The sequence below is a fragment of the Nematostella vectensis genome, chromosome 10 (genome assembly GCF_932526225.1).
Source record: "Nematostella vectensis chromosome 10, jaNemVect1.1, whole genome shotgun sequence".
Taxonomy (NCBI): domain Eukaryota; kingdom Metazoa; phylum Cnidaria; class Anthozoa; order Actiniaria; family Edwardsiidae; genus Nematostella; species Nematostella vectensis.
Genome location: NC_064043.1, coordinates 15,421,528 through 15,448,867, shown reverse-complemented (window position 1 = coordinate 15,448,867; position 27,340 = coordinate 15,421,528). Strand labels below are relative to the sequence as shown.

At 40.5% G+C, this 27,340-nt stretch overlaps 2 protein-coding genes across 6 annotated transcripts; one reads left to right on the top strand and one right to left on the bottom strand.

Moving 5' to 3' along the window:
- The first annotated feature begins 114 nt into the window (after positions 1 to 114).
- Positions 115 to 13,294, top strand: LOC5508671 (nucleolar protein 8). Of its 2 annotated transcripts, none has more exons than XM_032377463.2 (11): positions 115 to 511; positions 4,601 to 4,681; positions 4,983 to 5,047; positions 5,733 to 5,795; positions 5,930 to 6,008; positions 6,929 to 8,948; positions 9,485 to 9,622; positions 10,245 to 10,507; positions 11,353 to 11,584; positions 12,071 to 12,305; positions 12,388 to 13,294. In XM_032377463.2, exons 2-11 carry the CDS (start codon positions 4,611 to 4,613, stop codon positions 12,540 to 12,542), a joined length of 3,321 nt encoding a protein of 1,106 aa, XP_032233354.1. In that variant the 5' UTR covers positions 115 to 511; positions 4,601 to 4,610; the 3' UTR covers positions 12,543 to 13,294. The 2 variants fall into 2 exon arrangements, with proteins under 2 accessions (XP_032233354.1, XP_032233353.1); XM_032377462.2 differs by having other exon boundaries at positions 4,983 to 5,080.
- Positions 13,295 to 15,152: 1,858 nt separating this feature from the next.
- Positions 15,153 to 26,946, bottom strand: LOC5508672 (UDP-glucuronosyltransferase 2B2). 4 transcript variants are annotated; one of them, XM_001629214.3, is made up of 6 exons: positions 23,874 to 26,946; positions 20,130 to 20,512; positions 17,524 to 18,127; positions 17,020 to 17,226; positions 16,555 to 16,843; positions 15,153 to 15,501 (listed from the first exon to the last, which is right to left on the bottom strand). In XM_001629214.3, the coding sequence occupies exons 2-6, from the start codon at positions 20,304 to 20,306 to the stop codon at positions 15,231 to 15,233; spliced, it is 1,548 nt and encodes a 515-aa protein (XP_001629264.2). In that variant the 5' UTR covers positions 20,307 to 20,512; positions 23,874 to 26,946; the 3' UTR covers positions 15,153 to 15,230. The 4 variants fall into 4 exon arrangements, with proteins under 4 accessions (XP_001629264.2, XP_032233357.2, XP_048589672.1 ...); XM_032377466.2 differs by having other exon boundaries at positions 17,524 to 18,111; XM_048733715.1 differs by lacking the exon at positions 20,130 to 20,512.
- Positions 26,947 to 27,340: the final 394 nt, after the last annotated feature.

Genomic DNA, 27,340 nt, shown 5'->3' with positions numbered 1-27,340 from the left:
CTTTTTCAAAACATGTATTTCATAAGGATGCACTTAGTAAGTGTTTTCAAAATAAGGATGCTTTTATGTGCCACAGAAATGTTCTTAAGACTTTTAGTGCTGTGAATTGGCTTGGTTTTCCACGGAACCCAGATGTTAAAGTGATGTACCGACGAGTTGCCATAATTTACAACCACTTATTATCTTAGAGAACCAGACTACCTTTCTACGACAGACGGTCTACTGACAACCAATACTATAACTTCGCACACGACTCCTCTTTTTATGTTACGTATCCCATGCAACGTCTCTTTTCAAGCAACGCAGACGGGGTTGTCATGGTGCCGTAAAAACCGCGATATGCTCCTTGTCCGTTAAGTTTCGAATCATGGCTGCGAGTCAGTACGATGGGTGCCTTGTCGGGTACCCTGTGGCTAACTCGGCCGGCCTGGCAAGAGACTGTTCCAAGATGGCGGAAGCTCGACTAGCATCACGTACCGATTCTAGAGTCTGCGTCGATCTTTTCAGAGAGGTAAGCATTCTGGCTTTCTAGTGCTTATCATTATATCCACCTAGGTGCATAGCTAGAGTCATTTCAAGGCAGAGTTGTAACATTGTAACGCCTGAAAATATGATGTTTGTATTGTCATCTTTAACACACGTGTTTAAAATGGTTGGTTTCTATGAAGTCAGTCATTCAACTTATTTTGTCACCCTGAAACATTCGAGAAGTTTTTTTTGCAAAGCGATTTGATTGATTGAGGTTTTATGCCAAACGTGCTGGTCGCGATTGGAACTTTTCTCGATTTGTACTTTCAGCTACCCTGGTTCTTGTAACATTGTAATGCACTAGTCATTTGAAACCCCCCACCCCCACCGCCATGGTCCCGGGGAAGTGTGGGGTTAAGGTGGGGGTTTAGAGCACTTTTGAACCAGAATCTGTCCCGAGGGGGTGGGGGAATTGACAGTTTTTTACTCTAAGACTTATCCCCACCGTGGGGGTTTGGGACAAGTGAATAGTGTCACAAATATCATGTTAGTTTCTGGCTTGAGACTCTTTTTCTTCTGTAGCAAGCAATTCCATGTATCAGCATGTGGCATGCTGCACGGCGACATGTGCAAAAACAAATATTAAAAAAAAAATGCCAGATGAAGATGATTTATTTTTCCATCTTTTTTTGTAACTGTTATCTTCATAGTAATTGGTACAAATGTACTGGCTTTGAAAGATAAAAAAGCTTATTTTAGATGACTTGTTGTCAGGTAGTTTCCTATAGTTTGCATCCCAGGGGTAGGGGCATTTAAAAGCTGTTTTGTCCCGAGGGGGTGGGGGCCTTTTCTCGGTTTTGTACAGGGTCAAAGTCTACCCCCCCCCACCCTTCCCCAGGACCATGGGGATGGGGGTTTCAATTGACTAGTGCATAAACTGTTTTGTATTCCAAACAACCCAATGTACAACCCAATGTATACTCAATGTACATGTGCAGCTGAACTAAGATTGCCTTTATGTAAGAAATAAAATATTATTTGCATTCCTTCATTGAGCTTTGAAAGGCGAGGTGTTTTTGTTTGGGAGAATTTGAGAGCAGATCAGTGGAGCATGAGAATTCCCTAATCAAACACTGATGTTTTCAAAACATAATGAAGGCAAATAAAGAATGTTTTATTTCTTTTATAAAACAATTTCTAATCCTACACAAAAGACAAAAAAAAACTCAAGAACAGCGCAGGCTAATGGCTTCATTCCAGTACATGTCAGTTTGCGCATAGAAAACAATTTGTAATGCAATCATAGTTAGTAGAGGGAGATATTAAGGAAACCCGGCAAACTTAAAGGAAATCAACAATAGGTGCTCTCTGATTATGAACCAAGCTTACAGTACAAGAAAATATTTGGATGATACTTATGAATACACATATTCAGGCACAAAGCGTTTATTGATTTATTGAAATCTTTGCTATTTTTATTCATTTTTTATTCACTTTCTTTCAATCTTTGTCTTTATCCCTTATCATGTTTTATCGTCATTATATCCCAAGTTCTAATTTGTTACTATTTTTATACACCTTTTTTGCAAAATGTATATTCGTTTTAAACTTGTGTCATAATTACTTGCCCAGCTTCCATAATGTATGTACAGATAAAGTAATGTAAAATATATAGTTTTTAGGTTAAATATTTTAGTGTTAAGTGATAATTCATTTGTCTTGACCATTTTGTTAGTTTAAATAGCTCAGAGTTTAATATTTCATTCATGTTCTCAGCAGATTTCAATTTGAAAATTAAGTTTGTGTCATCAGCAAAAAGAGTAAACAATTGGATTGTTTATATAGAAAAAAAATTAACATTATCAGTGTAGACCACAAGTGTCAATTCTTACGGTAGTAAAGTGCTCTTTTTTTAGTTAGGTCAAAAGAGGTTCATGCCAGAACCATATTCTAATGAGCTTTTATTGGATAATTTATGCATAATCTTTTCTGCATTTGCTAAAATATATTTAAATCCTTGGTTCTCTGTGATAGAACTTCCATCCTGTACATACCAATTTGCTGTTTGCATTGACAATGTACTTGAAATAGGTGTAAATGAAATACTAAACCGTAGCGTCTTTTTGCCAGGAATATTATAACTACCAGCTTGCTTTACCTTTCCACCTATTTAATCAGCTTGGGTTCATCTGATTTGGCTCAAATTTGGTATGCAGACTTTCACCCAAATAAGGCAAAAGGACATTTTCTGGCACGCGCCATGGCTTTTAAAGTAATTTATGCACATGGGCAGCGAATGAGTTATTGCAATGCGGGCTATTAATATTGATCACATTTAGAGAGCCTGTAACCTCAGGGTTACGCTCAAATTGCTGAAACTTGCTGAAAACGAAAACACATTAAGATCCAATTCCATGAAGGGAGATATTACATTTTAATGGTCTGTACTATGCCAAATATTCAACTCAAAGCTGATTATAATATGTAAAAAGAATAATACATGGTTTAATTGATTATAAATTACGCAACCGGCCAAGTAACATAGTCATAGCAGAAGGAGCGGCACTTCCCCCCCCCCAAAAAAAAAAAACAATCAATTCAGTCAACCAACCTCTCTTTATGGCAAGATGATGACCAAATGCGCTTAAAAAGGAAAGACAGAAAACAATCAATTCAGTCAACCAACCTCTTTATGGCAAGATGATGATCAAATGTGCTTAAAGAGGAAAAAAAGTAAAAACCAAAAAGATAAAAAACTTGTACATAAAAACAAAACATTTGATAAAGAGCTATTAAGGCGATAAGGTACCCCTACCCCTCATATTTCTGGACAGATACTATGTACTGTAACTGTATTGTGGCAGACGTTTTTGAAAGTGCACTGCATATATGGGTTTGCTCCGAGGTGCCTTTGATTTTCGCCAAAATGATGCAAAAGGAGCCCATCTTTAATTCTCGAAATTATTTTATTTTTCAAATTTTTGTTCTAAGCTCAAACTCGGGGTTGCAAATCAAGCCTACAGGCAAATATTTTCCAGTCTTGTCCCCAGAGCCCATGTACCTTGGTATAAGCGGCAAGGTACAAGGCTCTGTGATAATTAATTCCTAGGGCGATTCTAATTGGCTCTCGAGCTTGCTTCAGTGAGCATGCGCAAATAAAACAGAAGTGAATACAACAATGGAAAAGCTTCACGGCGCCTAACACACATTCTGTCATTACTAGTCAGATCTGTTTTGAAAATATAATTGCAAAGAAAACTCCCACAAACCAGCATATACATTTAAAACCAAATTTTATTATTGCTGCTACAAACTTTAAGCCTATGGGAAATAACTTGAAATGTAGAAGTATGCGAAGTTGTAATATATATGCCGGTCATGTTTACGCAGAATAACTCTTTAAAAAAGAGTTCTGCAGTATATGTCGTCTCTTCGACAAGAGACGACAAGAAGGCAATATAATTGAAATCCCTGTCGGTTAACGACAACTACTACTACTTGAGGCAGGCAAATGTAATATTTACATCGTGGAGCAATGGAATCCTCACATGCATGGACACTGAAATAATGCGTGAGCGAAGCTTTTTAATCTTGCCCTCCATTGAGGCATTCAAGGGCGAAATCAGTAAAATAATTGAACTGTGCTCTCCTTGAGACAAAAACAAATCGTAGGCGAATCCAAGCACTTCGTGAATTAGGAATGCTTTACCATTACCGGTTTGCAACATATACAGTACACCAAAACTATCCTTTCTATAAACAATGACTGACTTCAATATATGGGATTGAATTTCTTTCAGCGTAAAATCTTTAACTTTTCCTAATTTGTCGAGCACGAATCGGATCGATTAGTAAAGAGATCAAATCTTGTTCTTTCTGGTGGCTATTTTGTTTGGACCTGTGCAGTAAAACCAGAACCAACAAATTCTGTTTGTGAAAAATTGATTATCCCAGAGCCTTGTACCTTGCCTCTGGCAGAAAGGTACGTGGGCTCTGGGGACGAGATTGATATTTCGCCAAACCGGAGGATCCCCTGCCCGGCCGGCTTAAAAAGGCATTATTATGGGAAATGTTTGATTCACTACACAGCATGCTCAAATATTCACAATATTATTATTCCTCTTTATTTCAGAGCTAGTGCAATGAGCTCTCAAGTAAAGACAAGGCTATTTATTGGTGGTCTGTACCATGAGATCAAAGAGAGGGATATCAGGTTAAAAGCCACTCAATCACTTATCAGTAATTAGATACAAACTATTTTTTTACAAAGGGCTTTTTAAGGTCTATCTATGAGAGTGTCTCAGTGACTGAATTCTCGCTTCTGATTCGTCAGAAGACAATAATAATTCCACACATCTTTTAGGTGCTCACAGATTTAATAGTTGACCTGTAGTAACCAGAAGAGGACCCAGTAGGGTTCTCAAAAGGGAACTGAGATCATCACAATAAGCTGCTTGCTTATTTTAAAAGTAGAATTTTTGCAACAACTCAACAGAAATTTGTATTTATTGCAGTGAAAGGTTGAAGAATTTTGGTTCAGTTTCTTCTGTGGAGATTCATAGGAAAGATGGTTTGCCAGGTGAGAAGAATATACAACAGCTGTCACCAACAGGTTAGAGCACTTTTTAGAATTAAACCAACACAAGGTTGGAATGGTATGTTTTACACAAGTTTTTTCCAGTTTTTATTGCAGCAAACTCTTGAATTACCACCAGACCAGAAAAACCCTGAACAGTGGAAATATGATGTATAGATGTTTTGTGGTAACCTATTACATACAAGATATCAAAACAGTAAACTAGGAACTTGTCTAACATCTTGCTTGTTATTTGCCAGAAGACAATAAACATATTCTAGGTATTCACGGTTTAGCGGTTGGCATTTTAAGGACATAAAGTAGAGATGAAATATATAGTAGAGATGAAATATAAAGTAGAGATGTAAGTAGTAAGACGTTTTGTATACCAATTTATTAGGTCTGTTTAAGAATTTTTAAATATTTTCCACAAGGGTATTTTCTGTTTTCTGTGGTTAGACACGTGTTGGTCAGCATCTGCCAAGTGTGTGGGGGGTCCCATAAAGGTAGACAGGGGTGAGGATCCTATCTTTTAGGTTTAAAATTGCCTTAACTGCTATCCCTTTTGTGGTGTTTAATTACTTTAGGGGTCTCACGCAAATGGATCATGCTATCCCTTATTGTTATGGGTGCTCCCCCTCCAACCCCTGTCCTTTAAGTAGGTTTTGAGGGTTTTTTTTCATTACAGGCTTCCCTGGCAAAACATTTGCATATGTTGACATATCTGCTCCAGAAGCTTCTATCAGAAAATGTGAGTAGGAGTTTTTGCAAATGTTATTAATGTATTGTATTTAGTGTGACTTGGAAATGTTTGATTCTACAAGATCTGACATAGTTTTGTAGCCACCTCAGACCTCTTTTTTAAACTGCATTTTCCTTTAACAGGTATATCAGTTTTAACAAATACAAACTGGAAAGGAAGTCAAATAAAGGTGCAGCAAGCCAAAGAAAGTTTCCTATCTCGGTGAGTATATTTGTTTTGGTAGAAAGTGGTAATAAGTGTGTCCTATTACTTACTACTTCTGGTCTAGTTTTTTTTTTGTCTTAAAAACTTAACCGTTTTTTGCAATGCTGCTATGCACCCATTTTTTGTTAGTTTGTTTTATTATTACTTTTGTATAATTCTTTAAAACCCTAAAAGGCCAATCGCAACAATTCGCATTTTATTAAAATAGCTGATTTGATAAAACAGCTATTTCAATAAAAAACAAAAACAAGGCAGACGATTTTATAAAGAAAGCTACTGTTTATACATATGTTAACAGTTTTGAAGTTCATGCTGTTAAAATATATTGCTGATTTATTTCTGCACTTGTTATGATTGCACTTGTTATGATTGCACTTGTTATGATTGCACTTGTTATGATTGCACTTGTTATGATTGCACTTGTTATGATTGCACTCGTTATGATTGCACTCGTTATGATTGCACTTGTTATGATTGCACTTGTTATGATTGCACTCGTTATGATTGCACTTGTTATGATTGCACTTGTTATGATTGCACTTGTTATGATTGCACTTGTTATGATTGCACTTGTTATGATTGCACTTGTTATGATTGCACTTGTTATGATACTTGTATTCTCACAGTGTTGCATAACTTATAGTTGTTCAAATAAGCTGCACTAGAAACCAATGTGTCGTATACCGCAGTGCTTCGTAGGTAGGCATAAAATGGATAAGTTATTAACTGAAAGCTATGCGAATGTTCAAAGGAACATAAATTAAATGCAACAGCTTGTGAAGCCTGGATTTGTTTTAATATACGCTTATTTGCCTATTTATTTGATACCCATGAAGCACTGCGGTCTACGACCCATGGATTCTCCTTATTTACAATAGGTGTGTACATCTTACCAAATTTAATATTGTCCTTGTTAGACTTGAAAAAGAAAGAAAGGCAGCCACATCTTCGAAGACCACATCAAAGTCGCTAACTTCCCCCGCCTTGTCCGAGGAGCTCGTTGAGCCCATCAAACACGCAGTTCCTGGTTCCCAGGTTCCCGGAAAGAAGGACTGGGTTGTTGGCAAGTTCGGGAGAGCTTTGCCAATTCTGCGCATGCGTCAAAGAGGGAGTGCAAAAATCGCCAGATTTGATCCCAGCAAAACTGTTCATAATTTGAAGAAATTCCGCGAAGAAGTGACGGAGGAGGCATCTTGTGAGCAGCTAACGTGGGATTTACGGGACGAGAACCAAGCGTCTTCCAAGGAAGTGAGAACTTCTCGTAAATCCGCCAATAATTCATCACAGAAGAAAATGGACAGGTCTGGGTCTGGGGATTCCCTTGAACCGTTTCCAACGAAAAACGGCCATGCGTCCCCGAGAGAACAGGTCAAAGTCGGGAATGCTATGCTGAGGTGTGGGAAGGAGAAGAGTCAATCAAGAGATTTAGGTTTGCAAGATAATTTACTCAATAGATCATCCGCTCTAGATGAAGCTAAACACAGAGACAAAGATGCTGTTAGAAGGAAAAAACGGGTAAGCGATGTTTCTGATCCAAAAAGCAAAGGAGCAAATGTGAAACCTAGAAAATCAAGTTTGAACAAGATGGAGAATCGTACAAAAACGGAAGAGTTTACCGAACCAAAGGCTAGGTCAAAAAAGAAAAATCAGACCAAACAAAAATTAGGGTTCAATGATGAAAGTTCTCCGGCTAAAAGATCCATGGTCGGTGAAAGTAAGGAGGATTGTAGTGATGGCGAAAGTAAAGACCATTACAGTGATGGTGAAAGTGAGCAGGATTCCAGTGATGGTGAAAGTGAGGAGGTATCCAGTGATAATGAATCAAGCTCTGACTTGTTGATGAGTTTCTTGACAAAAAGTGCCGACAAAAGTTCAGTAGACTTTAATTCGGATATAGGAATAGATGAGTCTGATGATAGATCATCTCCAGGGCAGATCTCTGATTCGGATTCGCCGTGTAAACGGACTAAGAGTAGTTCACAAAATTTGAAGGGAACGAAATCTATTGAAAAGAAGTGTGACTCCCATGATAGCCGGAAAAAAGGGGTGTCGTATTTAGGGGCTAGTGGTGGGCGTGGGGGGCTGGGCAAATTCGAGGATGAAGTCGCAATGACTAAAGGTAAAGTCAAGCGCCAAGATAAGGGAAACAAGGAAATTACAGATTGTGCCGACGTAAAATATGGTTTCACGGCGAAAGGGCAAGTTGCCAAAGACCTCAAATTAGGGAAAAGAAGACGCGAGAGGCGTGGGGAGGAAAGCATGGATGAAGATAGCTGTGAGGAAACCGACACAAACGAAACACGGGAGAGCACAAAGAAAATGAAGGAGTCAATGACTGCTTCTCCGGACGGACTACCGGACAGTCCCAAGGAAAAAATGTGTGATGGAAGAAATAATAGAAAAAAGAAGGAATCTCTCAAAGAATCAGGGAGTGACGATGCGGGGAAAGGTAAAGAAAAAGTGAATCATGAAAAGTCTTCGAATGGGAATCTTAACGATAAGGAAACAACGATAAGAGAAAATAAGGAAGACGCGAATTTTTTAGACGTTGTAACAGATAAATATACGGCAAAAAGTACAATGAAGAAAGGTGTGAAAAGTGACAAGAATGTCGAGAAAGATCCACCTATCGAGGAACAAAAATACATAAAGGCTCATTCAATTGGGGATAACACTGGCACGACGAAGAAGTCAAACGGACATGGCGCGGCTGAATCACCGCTGGGCTGCTCGAAACACCTTGATTCTAATGCAAGGCGCCTAAGTGCGATAAAAGAGCGAGAGAAGGCAGCAGCCTCGCAAAAGCAGCTGATCGCGTCAGCCCTTACTGCGGTGGACGGCGGCAAGGCGAGTGATGACGGCCGTCGTATAGTCTTCGACTCCGATGATGAAGCTGACAATCGCACAAGGCAGAAAAAGTCGCCATCAGAGTCTAAAGTGAGTACCATGCGTGGGTGTGAGTACCATGCGTGGGTGTGAGTACCATGCGTGGGTGCGAGTACCATGCGTGGGTGTGAGTACCATGCGTGGGTGCGAGTACCATGCGTGGGTGCAACTCGCGCTTCTTGCAACCCCAGAAAGGTATTTATTTCATTTGCGAAGAAAGCGAATGATCTTAAGCACACGTCTGGTGTTTCCAATATTCACATTTATATAACGACACTCGTAAATCGCGCGCTCTGGTTTGTCAAGGGTCCATGTGTTATTAAGGACAGCGACACACACACTCTTGGCGTCAGCATGCGCGCATGCTCACCAAGTCTAGATTATGAAACATTTTGATTGTTGTATAAACAAATTAAATTCGTCTGTCCTCAGATTACGTCACAGCGTGTCATGAAGGACTCGACTGCGTTTCGTTGCGTACTTTTTGTTCATGACACACTGTTACGTCATCTTTGCATCTATTAGAGGATAGACGCACGCAAAAATGAGATCTATTTCTTAATTTCAACACTTCTTCCGCGTTTTAGATCTCAGGCAAAGAAGCCCGCGATTGGCTTGGATTTGACAGCGGAAGTAGTAGCGCAGAGAGTGATGCCACTTCCGGTGATGACGATGACGTCGGCTTCGCTCCCAAACCTCAGTTTGAGGGAAAGAGCGGGGAGAAGGTATGTACCTCGGTGTCCTCCACACTTGCTTGAACTTGAGGTAGGCCAATCGCGTCGTCATTTTACGCCCAATGGCGAGCCACACAAAGCATCTATTTCCATCGGCTAACCAAAGCGAGTAACCAAGATATTTCCCATCAAATATTGTCATTAAATTATCAGGCTTTATTCGTAGATTGTTATTTTGAAGTTTCCTGTGAATAAACCGCTGTATTTCAACGAGAAACAGACGGCATCCGAGATTTCAATCCGAAAAGTTTTGGTTTACTTTAATCAAGCACATGGTGACGGTTTATCCTGTTTCGCCCCTGCTCTCATTTTAGTAACATGCTCCGTAGACGCACATATCATTTAATATGCAATACCTGTCAAAGGTATTTTTGGAGATTACACGAGGCGCTAAGGAACATTAACTAATATGTAACGACTTTGCTGTGCTCTGACTAACTGTATTTCAATAGAACATGGTGTTAAAAATGGCTCGCGATTTAAAGGGCAACTGCAGTAGCAGGTTTTGTATGGCAGAAACAGACCTTACCTCAAATTCCCATTACTATCTTTGAAGGCATATGCTAGTACAGTAAGGAGATTCACTATTTTGATACTTATTTCCAAACTGCAGCTCTTCAAGCTCCAGGCTTCGTTCAAAGGAGACCGCCGGTTCCAGCTGGACAAGAGGTTTATCGACAGCGACGGGGAAGATCAAGAAGAGGAGAAGATTGACGTGATTGATAGCTCGTCACGTTGCCTTGACAACACGGATGATGACGTAACCATGCAGCTTGCCAGAGAAAAGGACATGTCAATGGCAGTGCTACAAAAAATGCTAGGAGGGAGTCTGGTAGCCAGTCTACACCAGAACACCGCTCACATCGAGGTTTTCAGGTGAGTCGAGGCCAGTTTACACACGAAGACCGATTATCCTTATTTGTTTAGGCGATTTGAGGCCAGTTTACACACGAAGACCGATGATCCTTATTTGTTTAGGTGAGTTTAGGCCAGTTTACACACGAAGACCGATGATCCTTATTTGTTTAGGCGATTTGAGGCCAGTTTACACACGAAGACCGATGATCCTTATTTGTTTAGGTGAGTTTAGGCCAGTTTACACACGAAGACCGATGATCCTTATTTGTTTAGGCGAGTTGAGGCCAGTTTACACACGAAGACCGATGATCCTTATTTGTTTAGGCGAGTTGAGGCCAGTTTACACACGAAGACCGATGATCCTTATTTGTTTAGGCGAGTTGAGGCCAGTTTACACACGAAGACCGATGACAATGCTGACTGGAAGTGCTACTCGAATGGACAGTGGGAGTCCCTCATCGGGGAATGGGGAATTTCACTTTCATTTCACTTTCCTACCACATTCAGACTAGCACTTAAACCAGTTTAAAGGTGGTTCAATTAAACTGGTTCAAATCTCATCTCCTAAGAATGGACAGAACCAAGAACAAAACTGAATAGACTGTGCTGTACATATTACTAAGTGATTATTTAGCTAGTAAGAATTCAACACAATAAGAAACTTGGCAAGTTATCAGGCAAAGAAAAACCTTGTTTGACTAAACATGGTTTTGGTTTGAATGCAGCATTAGACTGTTTTATTCAATTCGCCGATAGCGTCGAGAAAAGGATATCAGCTATACCCTTCAGTCGTACTTCTATTCTCATTTAGTTAAAAAGAACTTATTTAAATAGTATCTCAACTGTTGGGGTGTACCTTTCAGGGATTCAACAAAGATGCGTTATGACCCAAGTCGCGAAGATCATGAAGACTACGAGCAAATAGTAAACAAGACCCCAAAACAAACTAGCAAGGAACCAGAGCCAGAAGTGAGCCCGAAATCTGAATCAGCGGAGGCTTTAAAAGTGACAAGCGCGCCTGAAGTAACGAAAGATACTTTTTACGACGTCAATACTACATCACTGGCGGAGATGTTCGGCTCGAAGAAAGAAGAGGTAAGGACGTGAGGAGCGGAGCGGGAAAAAAAGGTTCCTTATGTTTGTTATTACGGATTTGTATTACAGCTCGACCAGTAAAACCGTGAACACTTTTAAGTGTTAACCCTCGACATATCTTAAAAGATATGTGTGGAATATTTATTGTCTTTAGACGAATCAGACCCAAGAATTAGAATCAGACCCACTACGACTTGTTGAGACAGGTTTCTAGTTGACTGTTTGAATATCTCGCGAGTGATCGGTCGGAACAAACACTCAATACCTATTTACTGAGTTCATGGTCTTACTGGTTGCGCTGTAAAAATGAATTAAAGTGAAGTGAAGCTAGACATTGCCATTGCATGCAAACCAACATACCCTTTAACTCCCCTGCAACCCCGTCCCCCATTTGTTTTTTATTATTCTGGGCACAGGGAGACCAAGCTCACATTTTTCCAGTTGAAAGTAATTTTTTAATCTTCCCTAAACGCATTCTACTTCTAGTCCAGTGCATCCTTCTTATTTCTCGGTAACACCACGGGCAGCGATGAAGAGTCTCCTGCCAAGGACATCGGCGAGATGGAGGTACTACACAAAGTAGGCTGGCACCAAGAGAAACTTCCATACGACAGCAGCAGCGACGACGAGGAGGAGGAGAAGGAAGAGGAGAAAGACTTGAAGCAAGAGACTGCTGATGGCGAACTTTTCTTCTTCCAGCAGAACGACCCTCGACTTGGTGGTAAGTTTTGAGTGTCTCACAAAGCCTTCACAGTATCCCTATTCTTGTTGATGATGGTGATAAAGATCCCCTTGTTTTGCAGACGAAACTACATTTACCCGTCATGCATCTCTGGAGGAGATCACCAATCGTTGGGTGCGCATGCGCAGAGACCTAACACAAGACTACAAGAAAAAGCACAAGGACGCGGTGCGGAGAAAAACAAAGATGGAGTCGAAACGTGCGCAGCAGAAATAGCATAAAACAAGACCGACTCGAAACGTGCGCAGCAGAGATAGCACAAAACAAGACCGAGTCGAAACGGAGAAATAACACAAAACAAGATCGAGTCGAAACGTGCGCAGCAGAAATAGCACAAAACAAGGCCGAGACGAAACGAAGAAATAACACAAAACAAGACCGAATCGAAACGTGCGCAGCAGAAATAGCACAAAGCAAGACCGATTCGAAACGAAGAAAAAACACAAAACAAGATCGAGTCGAAACGTGCGCAGCAGAAATAGCACAAAACAAGGCCGAGACGAAACGAAGAAATAACACAAAACAAGACCGAATCGAAACGGAGAAATAACACAAAACAAGATCGAGTCGAAACGTGCGCAGCAGAAATAGCACAAAACAAGGCCGAGACGAAACGAAGAAATAACACAAAACAAGACCGAATAGAAACGTGCGCAGCAGAAATAGCACAAAGCAAGACCGATTCGAAACGAAGAAAAAACACAAAACAAGACCGAACCGAAATGTGCGCAGCAGAAATAGCACAAAACAAGACCTAGTCGAAACGTGTATAGCAGAAATAACTAAAAAAAACAACAAAAGACGTGTCGTAGAAGAAATGGCTTCGTCCTCTCATCACAAATGCATCTGTATCATATGATCATATGTAGATCATGTTGATATGTATATATATTATTCAATCAAAAACATATTTTTTATGATAGCACATAACGCATTGTACATGAATAAAAGCTCAATTTTAGTTCGTTTATAGTTGCATTTATCTTTGTCACCCTTAATAACTACAGTTTTACCTCACTGTGCTTTAGTCACTGCCTCTGCGATAGGATTTGGCACGTTCACACGCTTGAGTGACATGTCAAATTCAGCCAATTACTGCGCTGAGTTCGTGACGAACGGCGCAAAGGATTAAAAAAGAGGGGGTTTTATTACCGGCTCTCATTTCTTCGCACCCTCGCCGCATTGCACCTCGGCTTCCCGCGCGCCACAAGTTAAAAAAAGGTTTGTTTTTTCTTATTCTTCCTTTCTTTTCCACAAGAAAATATAACAGAAAACTACTCTAACTAGAGCTGCAAATACACACATAGCGATGGCTAGAGCGAGCCCTAGCACGGCCATGACGTCAAGCATGTAGACACGGTAGAACCACGGGCAAACCAGACGAAATGTTCGTGTATCGAATAGTATCTTTAATTTGTTCACCGAATATATCTGTAATAAAGCCAATTTCTTGAAGTTGTCATAGTCTGATCTGGATCCGTTTTAGTCGTGATTCATAACAGTTTACGCGATTTTCCTCCTTCATTTCGGTTCACCTCCTCCCCTCTCGTAATAAAATACAACAGGGTAAAAAGCTCCACGCCCTGGCAATCACAACGTCCACTCTTCAAAGCAACTTTTTCAGCAGAAAACGGACAGCTTTTCCCTTCAAAATCCTGTATGTCATAGAAGAATAATTTCTAAACATATCTTTCGAAGAAAATAATCCAAAAGGCCAGAATTTCCCTGCAATTTTTCGCTGCAAAGTCGAAATTTATCGTTCTTCCAGGGTGCTGACAAACAGTCGGTCCACTGAGCGCGGTCGGGGCCTGGACACAATATAAAATACAATGAGGAAGGAATGGGAGGAAAAAAGGCTATATCGAAGTCATGTCCAAGATGTGGGAAGCGAAGGGCTATGCGCATCTTGCCATTAAGAATCAAAATTTGCGAGACCAAGCTTCGAGGTTAGAAAAGATAATAATAATTATTATTTATTATTATTATTAACAATAATTATAAAATCTAATAATCTATGTACAATTCTCTACAATCACATTATTTGACATTGAAAATATTTTTGTTTAAACACTGATGAATTCAATAATAATGATAACAATGTGTAAAAATAATTTAAAAGCAAAAAACTAATTCTAAAAGTATGGAGTGTTAAAATATCGAGAAAACTAAAAACTAAAAAGTACATTAATATTATTCAACCCGAGCTTTCAGAGTTGGCAATTTTAAAGTCAATGTTCTTCAAATCGAATCTGTAATTTCTTGCCGTTGACCCTCTGAGGCAGACAAGCCAAGTTTCACATCACCCAAGCAAAGTTTCACATCACCCAAGCAAAGTTTCACATCACCCAAGCAAAGTTTCACATCACCCAAGCAAAGTTTCACATCACCCAAGCAAAGTTTCACATCACCCAAGCAAAGTTTCACATCACTGTGATATCTTGCAGGACAGGCTCGATCTTTACATCATTGCAGACCATATCAAGAAGATCCGCTTCCAGATCCCTTAATTCGTTATGGCGCTGGGAAATGAATCCTCCTCGCTCACAGATCATCGCATGATCTACTGTGAACTAATTGTTATAAGAATGATAACAACAAAAGCAATAATTAAGCCCAAAAAATAGATCACTTTCACATTTAAATGATACATTATGAGGGATATATGAGGTCTTAACATTTTCGGTCTGCAAAATGCAAACTGTTGAACGCTTTGAACGATTATGCCAATCGACTTGTCGGTACCCAGAATGCTTGTTCTCTTATCGTTCGACCCAATCTCCCGATACCATCATCATTAGTCTACTGAACGTAGAGGAGAAATCAAGCCACTTTTATGCCAGCTTTTATTACCTTCATTCTTACAAATGATCAGTCTTTAAACTGTCCGGTATTTAAAGACAAATCTTAGTCTTCCTTTGTTTTCTTCAACAAATAACAGAAAACTACTCTAACTAGAGCTGCAAATACACACATAGCGATGGCTAGAGCGAGCCCTAGCACGGCCATGACGTCGAGCATGTAGACACGGTAGAACGGCATGGACTGGGACCGAGGCTTCAAGTGGGTCACGTGACCAGCGGCCAGCACGTACTCTACATGGTCAGCGGCTTCCTCCACCGGCGCACGCTGACGGCTTTTCAATATGTGGGAAACACGTGCCGCATTGAGCCTGTAACTATAAAATAACAACAGAAAATTACCTCGAATAACCAATAAATCCCAATAATAACCAATAATGGGCGCGCTGCATTCTGGTAGTTGAGGAAGGTTTCTATGGTTATGCGCGCGCAAACTAGAAATGGCCTATTACATATAATATATTGTTTCTCTGGTTTATCAGAGTGCTTAATCTTGGTGTCACAAACAAGTTAGTGTATGACGAGGGACTGGTTTATGAAACTTTTCTTCGTTTGTTTGTGCAAAACGATTTTTGCTGTGTTTGTAAAACTTTGCTTATGGTTGGTGCGATACTTTGTTTGGGTTCGTTTTAGACTGCTTGTTGTTGGTGTGAGTCTGCTTGGGGCTGGTGCGAACCCGTGTTTGGGGTTCGTGGGAAACTTTGCTTGGGTGGTGTGCAACTTTGCTTGGGTGGGGCGAATCTTTGATTGGGTGGTGTGAAACTTTGCTTGGGTGATGTGAAACTTTGCTTGGGTGGTGTGAAACTTTGCTTGGGTGATGTGAAACTTTGCTTGGGTGGTGTGAAACTTTGCTTGGATGGTGTGAAACTTTGCTTGGGTGATGTGAAACTTTGCTTGGGCGTTGTGAAACATTGCTTGGGTGATGTGAAATGTGCTTGGGTGGTGTGAAACTTGCTTGGGTGGTGTGAAACTTTGCTTGGGTGATGTGAAACTTTGCTTGGGTGGTATGAGACCTTGCTTGGGTGATGTGAAACTTTGCTTGGGGGGTGTGAAACTTTGCTTGGGTGATGTGAAATTTGCTTGGGTGGTGTGAAACTTGCTTGGGTGGTGTGAAACTTTGCCTTGGTGATGTGAAACTTTGCTTGGGTGATGTGAAACTTTGCTTGGGTGGTGTGAAACTTTGCTTGGGTGATGTGAAACTTTGCTTGGGTGGTGTGAAACTTTGCTTGGGTTGTGTGAAACTTTGAAACTTTCCTTGGTATGGATGCGTCTAATGGGCTAGTTTTAAATAAATTTTGAATTCAAAAGCACTCCTGCACTTGACATTGGCACAATAGCAGAAACGGCTCAGTTGAAAAGGTCATCCATACCTTGGATTAGTTATGACCTCTGTGACAGCACTGATCACGTCTTCGGAAGTGGCCGTGTTGATATCGAGTACCACACCCATGCCAACATCACTGAGCATGCGTGCGTTATCTGGCTGATCTGTAAAAATAGGCATCGCCACCACAGGGACCCCATGATACCCCGCTTCAGCCATCCCATGAGCCCCTGCGTGCGTGATAAACAGCCTGGTTTTGTTGTGCCCGAGAATGTCGTTCTGTGGCATCCATTCAACTAACTTTACGTTGTCGCTCACGGAGTTCGGGTAAGATCCTGTGGACACAAAATGACACAAATATAAAAGAACACAAAACAACACCATCTTTTCGACACTTTCCAGACATTATTCATCTAAGCTTTTTCCTTCACGTAATATTGTCATCCTTTGACATTGGCTCGCCATCTTCCATACCCCTGGTTTAACAGGTATTTAATTATTATTATCATACCTTCATCAACCTTCCACAAAACCTTGTGAGAGATTTTTCTGAACGCAGAACTCAGCCTGTCTAGCACATTCTGGTTCATATCATCCATATAAGTGCTGAACGACACAAGAACCACGCCTTCGTCACCAGACCCATGCATGAAATTCTCCAGATCAGCCGGAAGGGGCCGAGCAGGACTTGGTGTAAGGAATCCAACTTCTTTTACGACTGTTCTCATAAAAAGTGAAAGAAGAAAAATATTTATCGGGGAAACGTCTTAAAGTAAAATAAGCGTGTTAGCTATGTCTAGTCTGACTCAGAGAGGTTTCGATTACTATATTGCTTTGAAAAGCAGAACATGTAATCTTTAATGGCCTTGAGGTTTAGAAAAGTTTAACTTACAAAATTCCTTAGGGATGAAAGATTGTTTTGGTATCGCCTTTAGCGTCTAACAAAAGGCGCCGTTGGGGAGAGGGGGGAGGGATGGGTATCGATTTAAAGGATAGAATTCCATATATCGCTCACATGGGGGTAGCGGTTGCGCATGCGCCAAGACGAAGTCCGCTTCCATTAGAATCAAGCTCACGGTCATCAAACTTTCACGAATCGTCTTCTCTGGCTTAATTCGGTATTTGGCTTTCAGCTCGTCATATCCCGGGTAGAAATAAGCTTCTTTTATCCACAAGTTAGCTGCATACATTCCAAGATTTTTAACTCGATCCCAGACCCCCATATCTCCACTCAGCCCTGAGGAGTACTGCGGGACATAGGACAATGGACACGCGGGAATCCCGTACATTTCAGTATTATACACTGTGAGCTCAAGTGTGGAGACAGTGACGAGAGGAATGTCCATCATATCGGCAACCAAGCTCCCACAGTTGAATACCAAGTTTGAGAGCACTAGGTCAGCAGTGTTTAACTCGGCGTGTATGCGCGAGTCGTTCAGTAGAGCATCACAGAATAAATGGTCAAACAATGCCAGTTTTTTATTGCTGTTGAGATAACTTGAAGTAAGCCATTCTTGTTGTTTGGATTTCATTTCTTTAAACTCCTCTGTTAGTTTGAAACGCTTTGTGTGGCTTTTGACATCTCCATACTTAACACCATCACCTATGAAGACAATAACCTGTGGATGGATACTACACTTATATATATTTTCAAAAACTTGGAAGATTTGCAGACTGCAAAATACTGTGCATTGAGCTAAAGCATGGAAGTGGCCAAATAAGGTGATGACCTCTGAATCGAAAATTTCAGCGTTATTTTTTTGTGCTAAGCTCATACTTAACAATCTAATATTATTTACTCTCACCATTATAGATATTCCCTCGCATTTTGCGTTGAAAACTTATTACATTTCGTGTTAAACACTTATTACATTTTGCGTTGGAGGTTATTACCTTTCGCGATAGTTATTATATTTGATGACGTAACAAGGGGTGTCCGGTCTGCGTCCGTCCATGCGTCCGTACGTATTGTAGTAAAGCGCCGATATACAAAAACGCATATAAAAGTACAGGACCGTTATCAATATAACTAAAGGAAAATATTATATTATTGAAGAATGAGCTACAGGTAAAAAATTGCCACATGATAAAGAGGAAAAATCATCATTGGCGAATGAATTCCATGGTAAAAAGTGCACTTGATAAAGAGGAAAAATAACAATGACGAAGGAATTCCAATGTAAAATGCCACTTGAGAAACAGAAAATCACGGAATGAATTCCACGTTAAGAAATGCCACCTGAGAAATGATAGCATGTGGGTGTTTTCCTATACGTATATTGACCACGGTTCTGTATTTCTTTTACCTGCGATTTTGTATATTGGCCCTTCACTGCAATAGTCACAAATGCAGAGAGAAATAAATTTACAAATCGGCGATTATGTAATGATTCTTCACGACCGGGGCGTTTGAAAAATAAAATGTGCGAGCCAGATTTATATCAAATAGATACCATTTTTGCATGCGTCTGTTCTCGAATAGATACACAGATGACGTCACAGCTTGTCATGCACAGAAAAGGTACGCAACGAGACAACGATACTCGTAAATCGCGCGCTCTGATTGGTTAAAGGTCCATCTGTTATTACAGGACACACGCCCCCCCTATGTAAGAAAAAAAAAATTCCATTTTTATGTTAGGGACCGAAATACCCAGAACCACACTGTTGTCTAAAGGGTAAATTTTAGTACGTTAACTGCTCGCCTATATTAACGCAATAATATGTCTTATTTACATCAGCACATCAAACTTCAAAAGGGAGTCTCATTTTATCTATATCGTATTCCATTGAAGAGGTTTTTGTTATTTCAAATTTGCCGTAATGTAGCTATTTCCTTCCTTTTGGCGAGAATAACTTTTGATTAAAACATTCTAAAAAGAAACGTAAACCACTTTTGAGACTATAGCTCTAGGTGTCTGCCAAATTATGCGGAGATCAGCCGAATTCTAATGTTCCAACATTTAATCGATGTAATGCTCCAATACTCTCGTGCCTAATAAGATCTTGCGCGTCGGTCTAGTCCAGTTTATTTGTTTTAGAATCCTAGAAAATGCCCTGAACGAATCATTTTTGCAGATAAACTTTTTTGGACATATTTTTAGGGCTAACTACAGCAGTAACCTTGATATATGTCCAAGCCTCATTTATGTCATTCAAAAGTGCTTTGTTCATCGTTTTTTAGATATATTGCGCACTATTTTTAGTTTCGCCGAAATAACATCAAAGAGGGCGAAGTGGCAAAACATATGCTTGAATCCTATGAGTTCGATAGTTCTTCACAATGATAAAAAACGCCAAACATACATCTCTGTTTCAACAAACGCTGTCAGTGGAAATGGCGAATGGCAATTGGAAAATGGCGGTTCTAAGATCAAAAACTGCGTATAACAATTTGTAAGAACTAAGACGATTAATATTAGTTATATAATCGCAGAATTTATCCACATTTTCCTACATTTAGAAGAAATTTGACGAGTTCCATGGTATTTTTTGATAGAAGAACTGTCATTTGACACTAATTGGCATTTGCACTGAGAATGTTATTTGAAATGGGTGTATCTTAAAATAAGTGTATCTATCTGGTTGACTGTGATATTGTAGAACGTGACGAGTACTTACTTCGTGTCCCCGCGACCTGAGCTCTTGCGAAAGTTTCTCTACTACTCTGTAGTGACTTTGCCCATACACGGGGATCGCGACGATTTTAGAAGAACGAGTGTCTTTGGTGCACACAGATAACAGATAAAGCAGTTGAAACATATAAATCTTCATCTTTGTGTCTATTTCCACGCTCATGTAAACCAAGAAGAATTAGTATTTCAAGGTATTTGGGTACGAGCCTCAGTAGCCTGCTTTCAATCAGTTCGGGTTTTTCGTGATGATAACACCGAGTAGTACCGCCTGCGAGCAGGCTAAGCCGCCAGGACCTCTGGGTATTTCTGGAGAAAGGATAAATCGTGGAGCTGGCAATGGACTAGAGATTCCTTGCATTTACACATTTTCTGGAGACAAAGAAATGGTTGAAATTGAAGTTAGAAAATTGAAATTATGGAATTCTTTAATAGTTGTCCACTGGAAAGGCAGCTTTTGTGAAACATTGCAACATTTCCGCTTTATAAGTGATTTCAACGTGCATTGGATATGATGTTTATCCGGTGTTGACTGATGTTGTAAAGCCAAAAATCATTGTGGTCGCTTACGAGAGCTTAAAAATAAAAGAAAATCTCAGTTTGTGTTTTGAAATTGTGGTCGTTAACAGAGCTGGTCGCTTACGAGAGCTTAGAATTACAGAGTTTGTGTGAAAATTCAATCGGTGATTCGTGATCGTGGTCGTTATCGGGGCTGGTCGCTTACGAGCCCCTTACGAGAGCGGTCGCTCAGAGAGCTTTGACTGTATGTGCTTAGTCATCAGAAAATGAGAGAAACTGTCCTCAAGACGCTTTCTGGTCACGTAGATTTTTGCCCTACTCCGAGGCATGTTGTTATAAACAAGATCAAACCGCAATTAATTACAAAATCGCGAACACGATCATCATAAAAGCGTGCTAAAATCCGCGATTAGATACATATTTTGTACGCTCGTACGAGCGAATTTCAATCACCGGCTTAAAATCGCCAGGTCTGTCTGCTGCGGTAGCGGCGAATTCGCCGATATCTGGACGCCTTTTTCGTCTGATATAATGGCGATCACTTTCGCCGGTGATTCAATTCGCTCATATGAGCGTACAAAATCGCCTAGTGTATCGTCGTATTTTGCGAATCGTTGATCCTTCTCATACGTAACGCAGAGCATTGTTTTGCTTAAAAGAGAAGCCGAGTGACGAAACAAATGTAGCCTTCACGCAATGACGGTTTTTGTTCATTTTATGCTTAGCGCTCAATTTTATATGGACCTTACTCAAGAAGAAAGGCGACGGCAGAAAACAATAGAAAGCTGAAAGAACCAGACGTGAAATGCACACTGTCTGAGGCATTTCAGCCGCTTTCCATAACGAGCCCCAGCAATTCCGGAAGTCAAATTTTGGTTCGCTGAGGTTGCCATGCTCGACGTCATAATCCAATAGTAAAAGGGTCAAACCCAATAATAAAAAAGTCACCTACACTTCTTACTGGTGCCAACAATCAATCAGTTCATCGGGATACTCTTCCTGTGTAATCTGAACTATTTAGTCTTAATTTATTAGAAATGTTTAATTAGGGGCCGGGCTCAGGGAAAAACCGACAGGGCGCCAAAATCGTATCACGGGCCGCGTAGAAAATCCCGTGCTCGCGTACACAACAAGCTGACTCGCGGAGAGGGATGTGAACATAACAATACAGCGAGTTGATCGAAATCATAAGTGGTACCTTACTAACTCGAGAGACATGTGGCATTCAAGGGAAGGAATTTAAAGGTAGCTTACTCAAAAGCAATTCCAGGCGGGATATAGAATTGTCAATGGCTATGCCATAGAAGTGAAACACGGAGAAGAGCACCGAAGAGGACCGGTAATACCGACGGTTGTTATTGCCCCGGCCTTAGGCATTATTCCGGCTTTATTGATGTAGAACAATAGGAATATAGAAAAGATGGATTTAAGCGGCCTTGCAAAGATATTGGACAATACGAAGGCGACAAGACGAATCCAAGCCCGGAGAAAAAAAAATAACACTCGATATTCTGATATAGCCGACGTTATATCAATCGGAATCGATCAAGCCAACGCAATCAATCCAGTAGCCGCAGTCAGGAACTAGCACAGACGGCACAAGCGAGGATTTTACAAGCATCAGCAATGGCGCGAATTCTCATCCTTCGCCCGCCGTAGTGAAGTGTTGCGCATGATGGCGGAGGTAGAGAAGAAAAAAAATTCTTTTGCAATTCAAACTGAAAAGCAAATTTGATCTAGTTTTTATTTCTGTACCTTAGCCGGTTTATCCGGGCAAAGGATCTGTCATTGTAACATGACTGGACGCCTTGGGGTACAGAAGAAAATAGCATTCTTTTACGATTTAAACATAAAAAAACATATTTGATCTAGGTTTTTTTTTTCTGTACCTTAGCCGGTTTATCCGGGCAAAGGATCTGTCATTGTAACATGACTGAACGCTTTTTTGCATTCAAACATAAAAAAACATATTTGATCTAGTTTTTATTTCTGTACCTTAGCCGGTTTATCCGGGCAAAAGATATGTCATTGTAACATGACTGAACGCCTTGGGGTACAGAAGAAAATAGCATTTTTTTTTTTAGCATTTAAACATAAAAAAGCATATTTGATCTAGTTTTTTATTTCTGTACCTTAGCCGGTTCATCCGGGCAAAGGATCTGTCGTTGTAACACGACTGAACGCCTTGGGGTACAGAAGAAAATAGCATGCTTTTACGATTTAAACATAAAAAAGGAAATTCGATCTAGTTTTTATTTCTGTACCTTAGCCGGTTTATCCGGGCAAAGGATCTGTCATTGTAACATGACTGAATGCCTTGGGGTACAGAAAAAAAATGATATTCTTTTGCAATTCAAACTTAAAAGCAAATTTGATCCTGTCCCCTGGGCGAACGGGATTCTCGTGGGTCATCCGAACCCTTTCTGCTGAACAGCCTTTGTATATTTTTACTTATGTATCGTGCGTGAAATAATAATGATAACACGTTCACTTAGGACTTAAGTTTAAATCGGAATGACTATGACATCTACATGCCTTTGGGAGGTCTTCTGGCCGGTTCGTCGGCCGCCTCCCATATTTGAATATGATCAAATTTGTTATAATATTGTCATGATAGCAAAAGAGACTTGATAGTAAACAAGTAAAGGTCAGGGTAGTAAGAGAAGCTCCGCAAAATACATTATGTGATTCCAAGAAACGAATTATCATAAAGTTCACTTCGCATAAAAAGGGAACTCCATAAGGGAAAGAAGTACAGAAGTCATTTCTAAGCTCGTTTAACGGAATGTAGAACGCAGAAAGAACTACGCAGATCCCTATTCCAATAAAAAAAAAGTTAAAACACAGAAGGGCGCCGTTCTCCCGTTTTGATCAGCGAATTCCAAAAACCCTAATAATGAAGGATTTTTAATATAAACTGAGAAAAAGATATCGAAAAAGCGGCGCGAATATAAGCCCAGTATTTTGCGTGGATTTTGCCTTTCTTTTAGTTTACGCTTGAATCCCCCCAAAAGGAATTCTTAACCAGAAACCTATCGGAGCAAAACCTGGATTGTACCCTACGTACTTTGCGTCACATGTTTTTCAATTCACATTTTCTAACGGAATATTCACGATAACATTCCGCATTTCCCTTACTTTGATTGTTTGGTTGGACGACTAGACAAAGTGACGAAGCTTTATACGTTGACAGATAAAACACACGTTTCCTCACCTCACACTTAGAGATTACGACAGCCTATGTGTTGGGCAGGAATGTTTTCATTACTAGAAACCAGGGTGCCCCCCGTCGAGATGGTACGCGAGACGGACAATCTCTGCAGGATCCAGCGCACGTTGCTGGAGCTAAGAAGCTGGGGCTCGTTATGTCTTCATGGTCTATAACGAGGACTGGGACGTGCGTGTTGTTAACTAAGCTTGTTATTTTCATTGGCAAAAAAAGGCTCTGGGTTTATGATGTGCAAAGTGTTGTAATGATTAGACGGGAGGACTTCTGTAGACCGGAGTCGTACCTTTATTCTGAGTCAGTGGTACGAAGAGGTAATGAGGAATTACAATGCGGTCCTATTTGTAGTAAAACAAGTAGTACGTTTGATTGACAAGCACTGACCACGTGTGCAGAATGCGGTGATTGGACGGTACTTGACAATGCAAACAGTTACATCAGATATCATTAACCGTCGGCAAAATTAGCGGTAACAAAGGAAAGCTTTGAAAAGAATTTAAGGATACAAAACGAATGTCCTTTGCCATGAAACTAAGGGAGTAGGTAGGAAAGGTCATAAGGTAACTTTGGAGAAACAAATATGTAACTTGTAATCGAAAGTTATTGAATGGAAGGGGAAAGAACTGGTCGCTCAAGTAGCGTAGGTGTGATGTTTGCTGACTTTGATTAGCATAGTTAATCAGATTGCCAACACTGCAGAGCTAAGCACCTCCTACTTGAGTGTGGGCGATCCTACGTGCTGTGCTAATGATACCGACAATTAACGTACGACATCTAAAGGAAACTATATAAACAGAGACTTGTAAGTTTACCAACTTAATGGAAAGTTGAAGACAGATAAGTACCTAAAACATGGTACGACCCGATAAAAGTCATTATGTCGCTAATTAAGCGAACAACTTCCTATTCAAGCTAAATCAACAAAAACTATCAATGCCTCAAGAATACTCTCAACCTTGAACAACCCTTTTAGCTAGAGCAAATATCTTAACTTTGTCTATTTGCTTACTACAATTAACAAAATACGGATTCATTCTAACATAACCTATCATAACATGGCCTCCCCCTTTGAAGACAAGCGTCCCCGCTTGAAAATTTGATATATCATGTAAATGATTCATGCTAAACTAGAGAAGATGTCCGATAAAAGAAAAATTGAAAATCAATGTGTATATAATTTTTTTGTTTGTTTTGTTTTTGAAAGCCCTGAGTAAATATATCCTAATTTGAATATGATTATAATAAAGCGTGAGTGCTTTTGACTGCTACGGCAAGCTAAATAACTCCAAATTCACCAAAGAGAACTAGAAAAATGACTTTCTGTTGAAAAAAAAAACTAAGAATAAATTTTACAGTGTGATTGAAAACACTTTTTATAACATGAAATATTTACCAAGTTGAAAGGTAAACGAATATTGTATCCGAGCAACAGAAAGTAATAAGTAAAGAGAAAGTAGTCTCCTTTGGCTTAGTTGAATTGGAGGCCGTAAATAACAGAGCGAGAGAGTGTCCGTTTTCCTAGCCGGAATTCAAGCGATCTCGCCGCATGAACTCAGTTCATCCGGGTGGAGGTGTTTAAGTGGCTGGTTAAGCGTAAGTTGCTCTGAGAGGTTCCGTGGGGTGTACCAGCTCTGTGTCGTCAACGACGGACGGTCGCTTGAGGTCATGCTCCTCTTCGTCGTCTTCCTCCGACTCGCAGCGTGGTTTCTTGAGTGGCGGTACCAACTCAAAGTGAGGTTCGTGTGGAGGTAAAGAGCGTTTGGGGGGCGTGTGGCGCTGATGCTTGAGGCGCTCGAAAACACCATGATGATAACAAGCGTATGCCACAAGAAGGACGAAGTTCAACAGTGAGACAGCTACTGAACTGTATAGTAGGATCTCGTTGATTGTGTTGACCTCAACCTCGCTGATGGCATCGATGTCGCCGTGGAGTTTGTCAATCTGTGCCGTGAATTGTCGATCGAGCACTCGGTACGTCTCGTCTAGCCCACGAAGAATGGAGTGGTTCATGACGGTGACCGGCGGAATGATAAGCGTACGGAAGTGAAGATCTAATTGTTTATCGTCCATTACCGACTTCCAAGAGGTATATTAGAGATGTGTCTCTCCAAAAATCGGTAATTCGATTTCCATACGCTGTGGGCATTCGCCGATACCGGACGTAGCGCTCTCGAAGGATACGTTGCAGGGTAAATGAAATACCGCCAGAGGTGTCACACGCATGGGACCATTGTTTGTGGTCAACGTCCCCGAGGTTGCAGACAAGAAGTAACGTCCGCCGATGTGGTGAATTTCCTTCAGGCCGTCACAGTTCTTTGACGGTATGTGGTGTCGTGGATAAGCCATGTGAGAGTATGGAGACCAAGGGAACCCCAACCAGTTTGGATTTTGAACGACATTAAGAAGGTTAGTGGGGCACAGAACAAACTCATTGTTTGTCATACACTTTGATAGAATGGCATCAGTGACCAGCATTTGATTTTTTTTACATGTGATTAGTAGTAGATTACGCTGAAGAACTGGGCCGGTGAAACAAGTGTTGGATACGTTAAATTTTAAGGGGGTAAGGTTTTCTATAGTACACATGTGTTGTACCGAAGTAACAATTGGTAGTGTGAAAAGCATAGTGGCTTCTAACTTACTTTGGGATACAGAGAGCTTTTTGCCTTCGTCCAAAAGCGTAAAATCCACCATAGGTTCCATAAGAAGTGGAACGCCTTCATCTAACAATTGTTTTGTAACTATAAGGGAGGGATCCGTTTCCAATCTGTCCGCCACTTGACGATTGATATAGGGCGGAAGTGAATCGTATCCCACAAGTGTTTTACTGGTTATCCTAGAAAATTGTGCGACTGCATCGCGAATTTCCGACAAGCGCAGGATTGTGGCAAATGCAGTGTTAATTTCCATGGCGTACTTTGATAAAAACTCCATTTGCATGTTTTTGTTGCAATTGTCCTTTTTAGCAAACTCCCGAAAGGTTAGCCGCCATCGGACAAATGTATCCTTAACAATTTTCATGTCCTCGGTCACTCGATTTAACTTCGTAGCCATACTGTCCACCGTTTTTATCAAGTAAACAACCTTGCCGTTTACCGATGGTCCAAACGTTTTTCTTGGGTTTTAATGATGTTTTTACAAATAATTCCTGGGTCAAACGGAAACTGCCCGCTTTGTTTGATTACCCGGAAGGGAACGTCTGTCCCGAGTGTTGTGCGCTCGTGGATAGTGGCTGGTTGTGAGCCTGGATTGATTAGTTTGACAGAAGCCAATACTTGCGCTCTTGTAATGTTATAATTAATGTGTAGGTTTTGTGATGGTATAGTGAGCGGAGGCTGTGCTTGAGTGAGCTTGCGATTATCAATATGAACGGGTGCACTAAACTTGGAAAATGACGGAATGATGAGGACCCGGTGTGCGTATACCGTTGCAGGCTGAGTAACGCGTGAATCTAA

Excerpts from the sequence above, each read along its gene's own strand:
- LOC5508671 (XM_032377462.2), top strand. The coding sequence starts at position 4,611 with ATGAGCTCTCAAGTAAAGACAAGGCTATTTATTGGTGGTCTGTACCAT. Across the intron at positions 5,081-5,732 it reads ACAACAGCTGTCACCAACAG|GCTTCCCTGGCAAAACATTT; the intron begins GTTAGAGCACTT and ends TTTTCATTACAG. Across the intron at positions 5,796-5,929 it reads AGAAGCTTCTATCAGAAAAT|GTATATCAGTTTTAACAAAT; the intron begins GTGAGTAGGAGT and ends TTCCTTTAACAG.
- LOC5508672 (XM_001629214.3), bottom strand. The coding sequence starts at position 20,306 with ATGAGCGTGGAAATAGACACAAAGATGAAGATTTATATGTTTCAACTG. Across the intron at positions 17,227-17,523 it reads TGCGCAACCGCTACCCCCAT|TCGTAAAAGAAGTTGGATTC; the intron begins GTGAGCGATATA and ends TTATGAGAACAG. Across the intron at positions 15,502-16,554 it reads GAGGTCATAACTAATCCAAG|TTACAGGCTCAATGCGGCAC; the intron begins GTATGGATGACC and ends GTTATTTTATAG.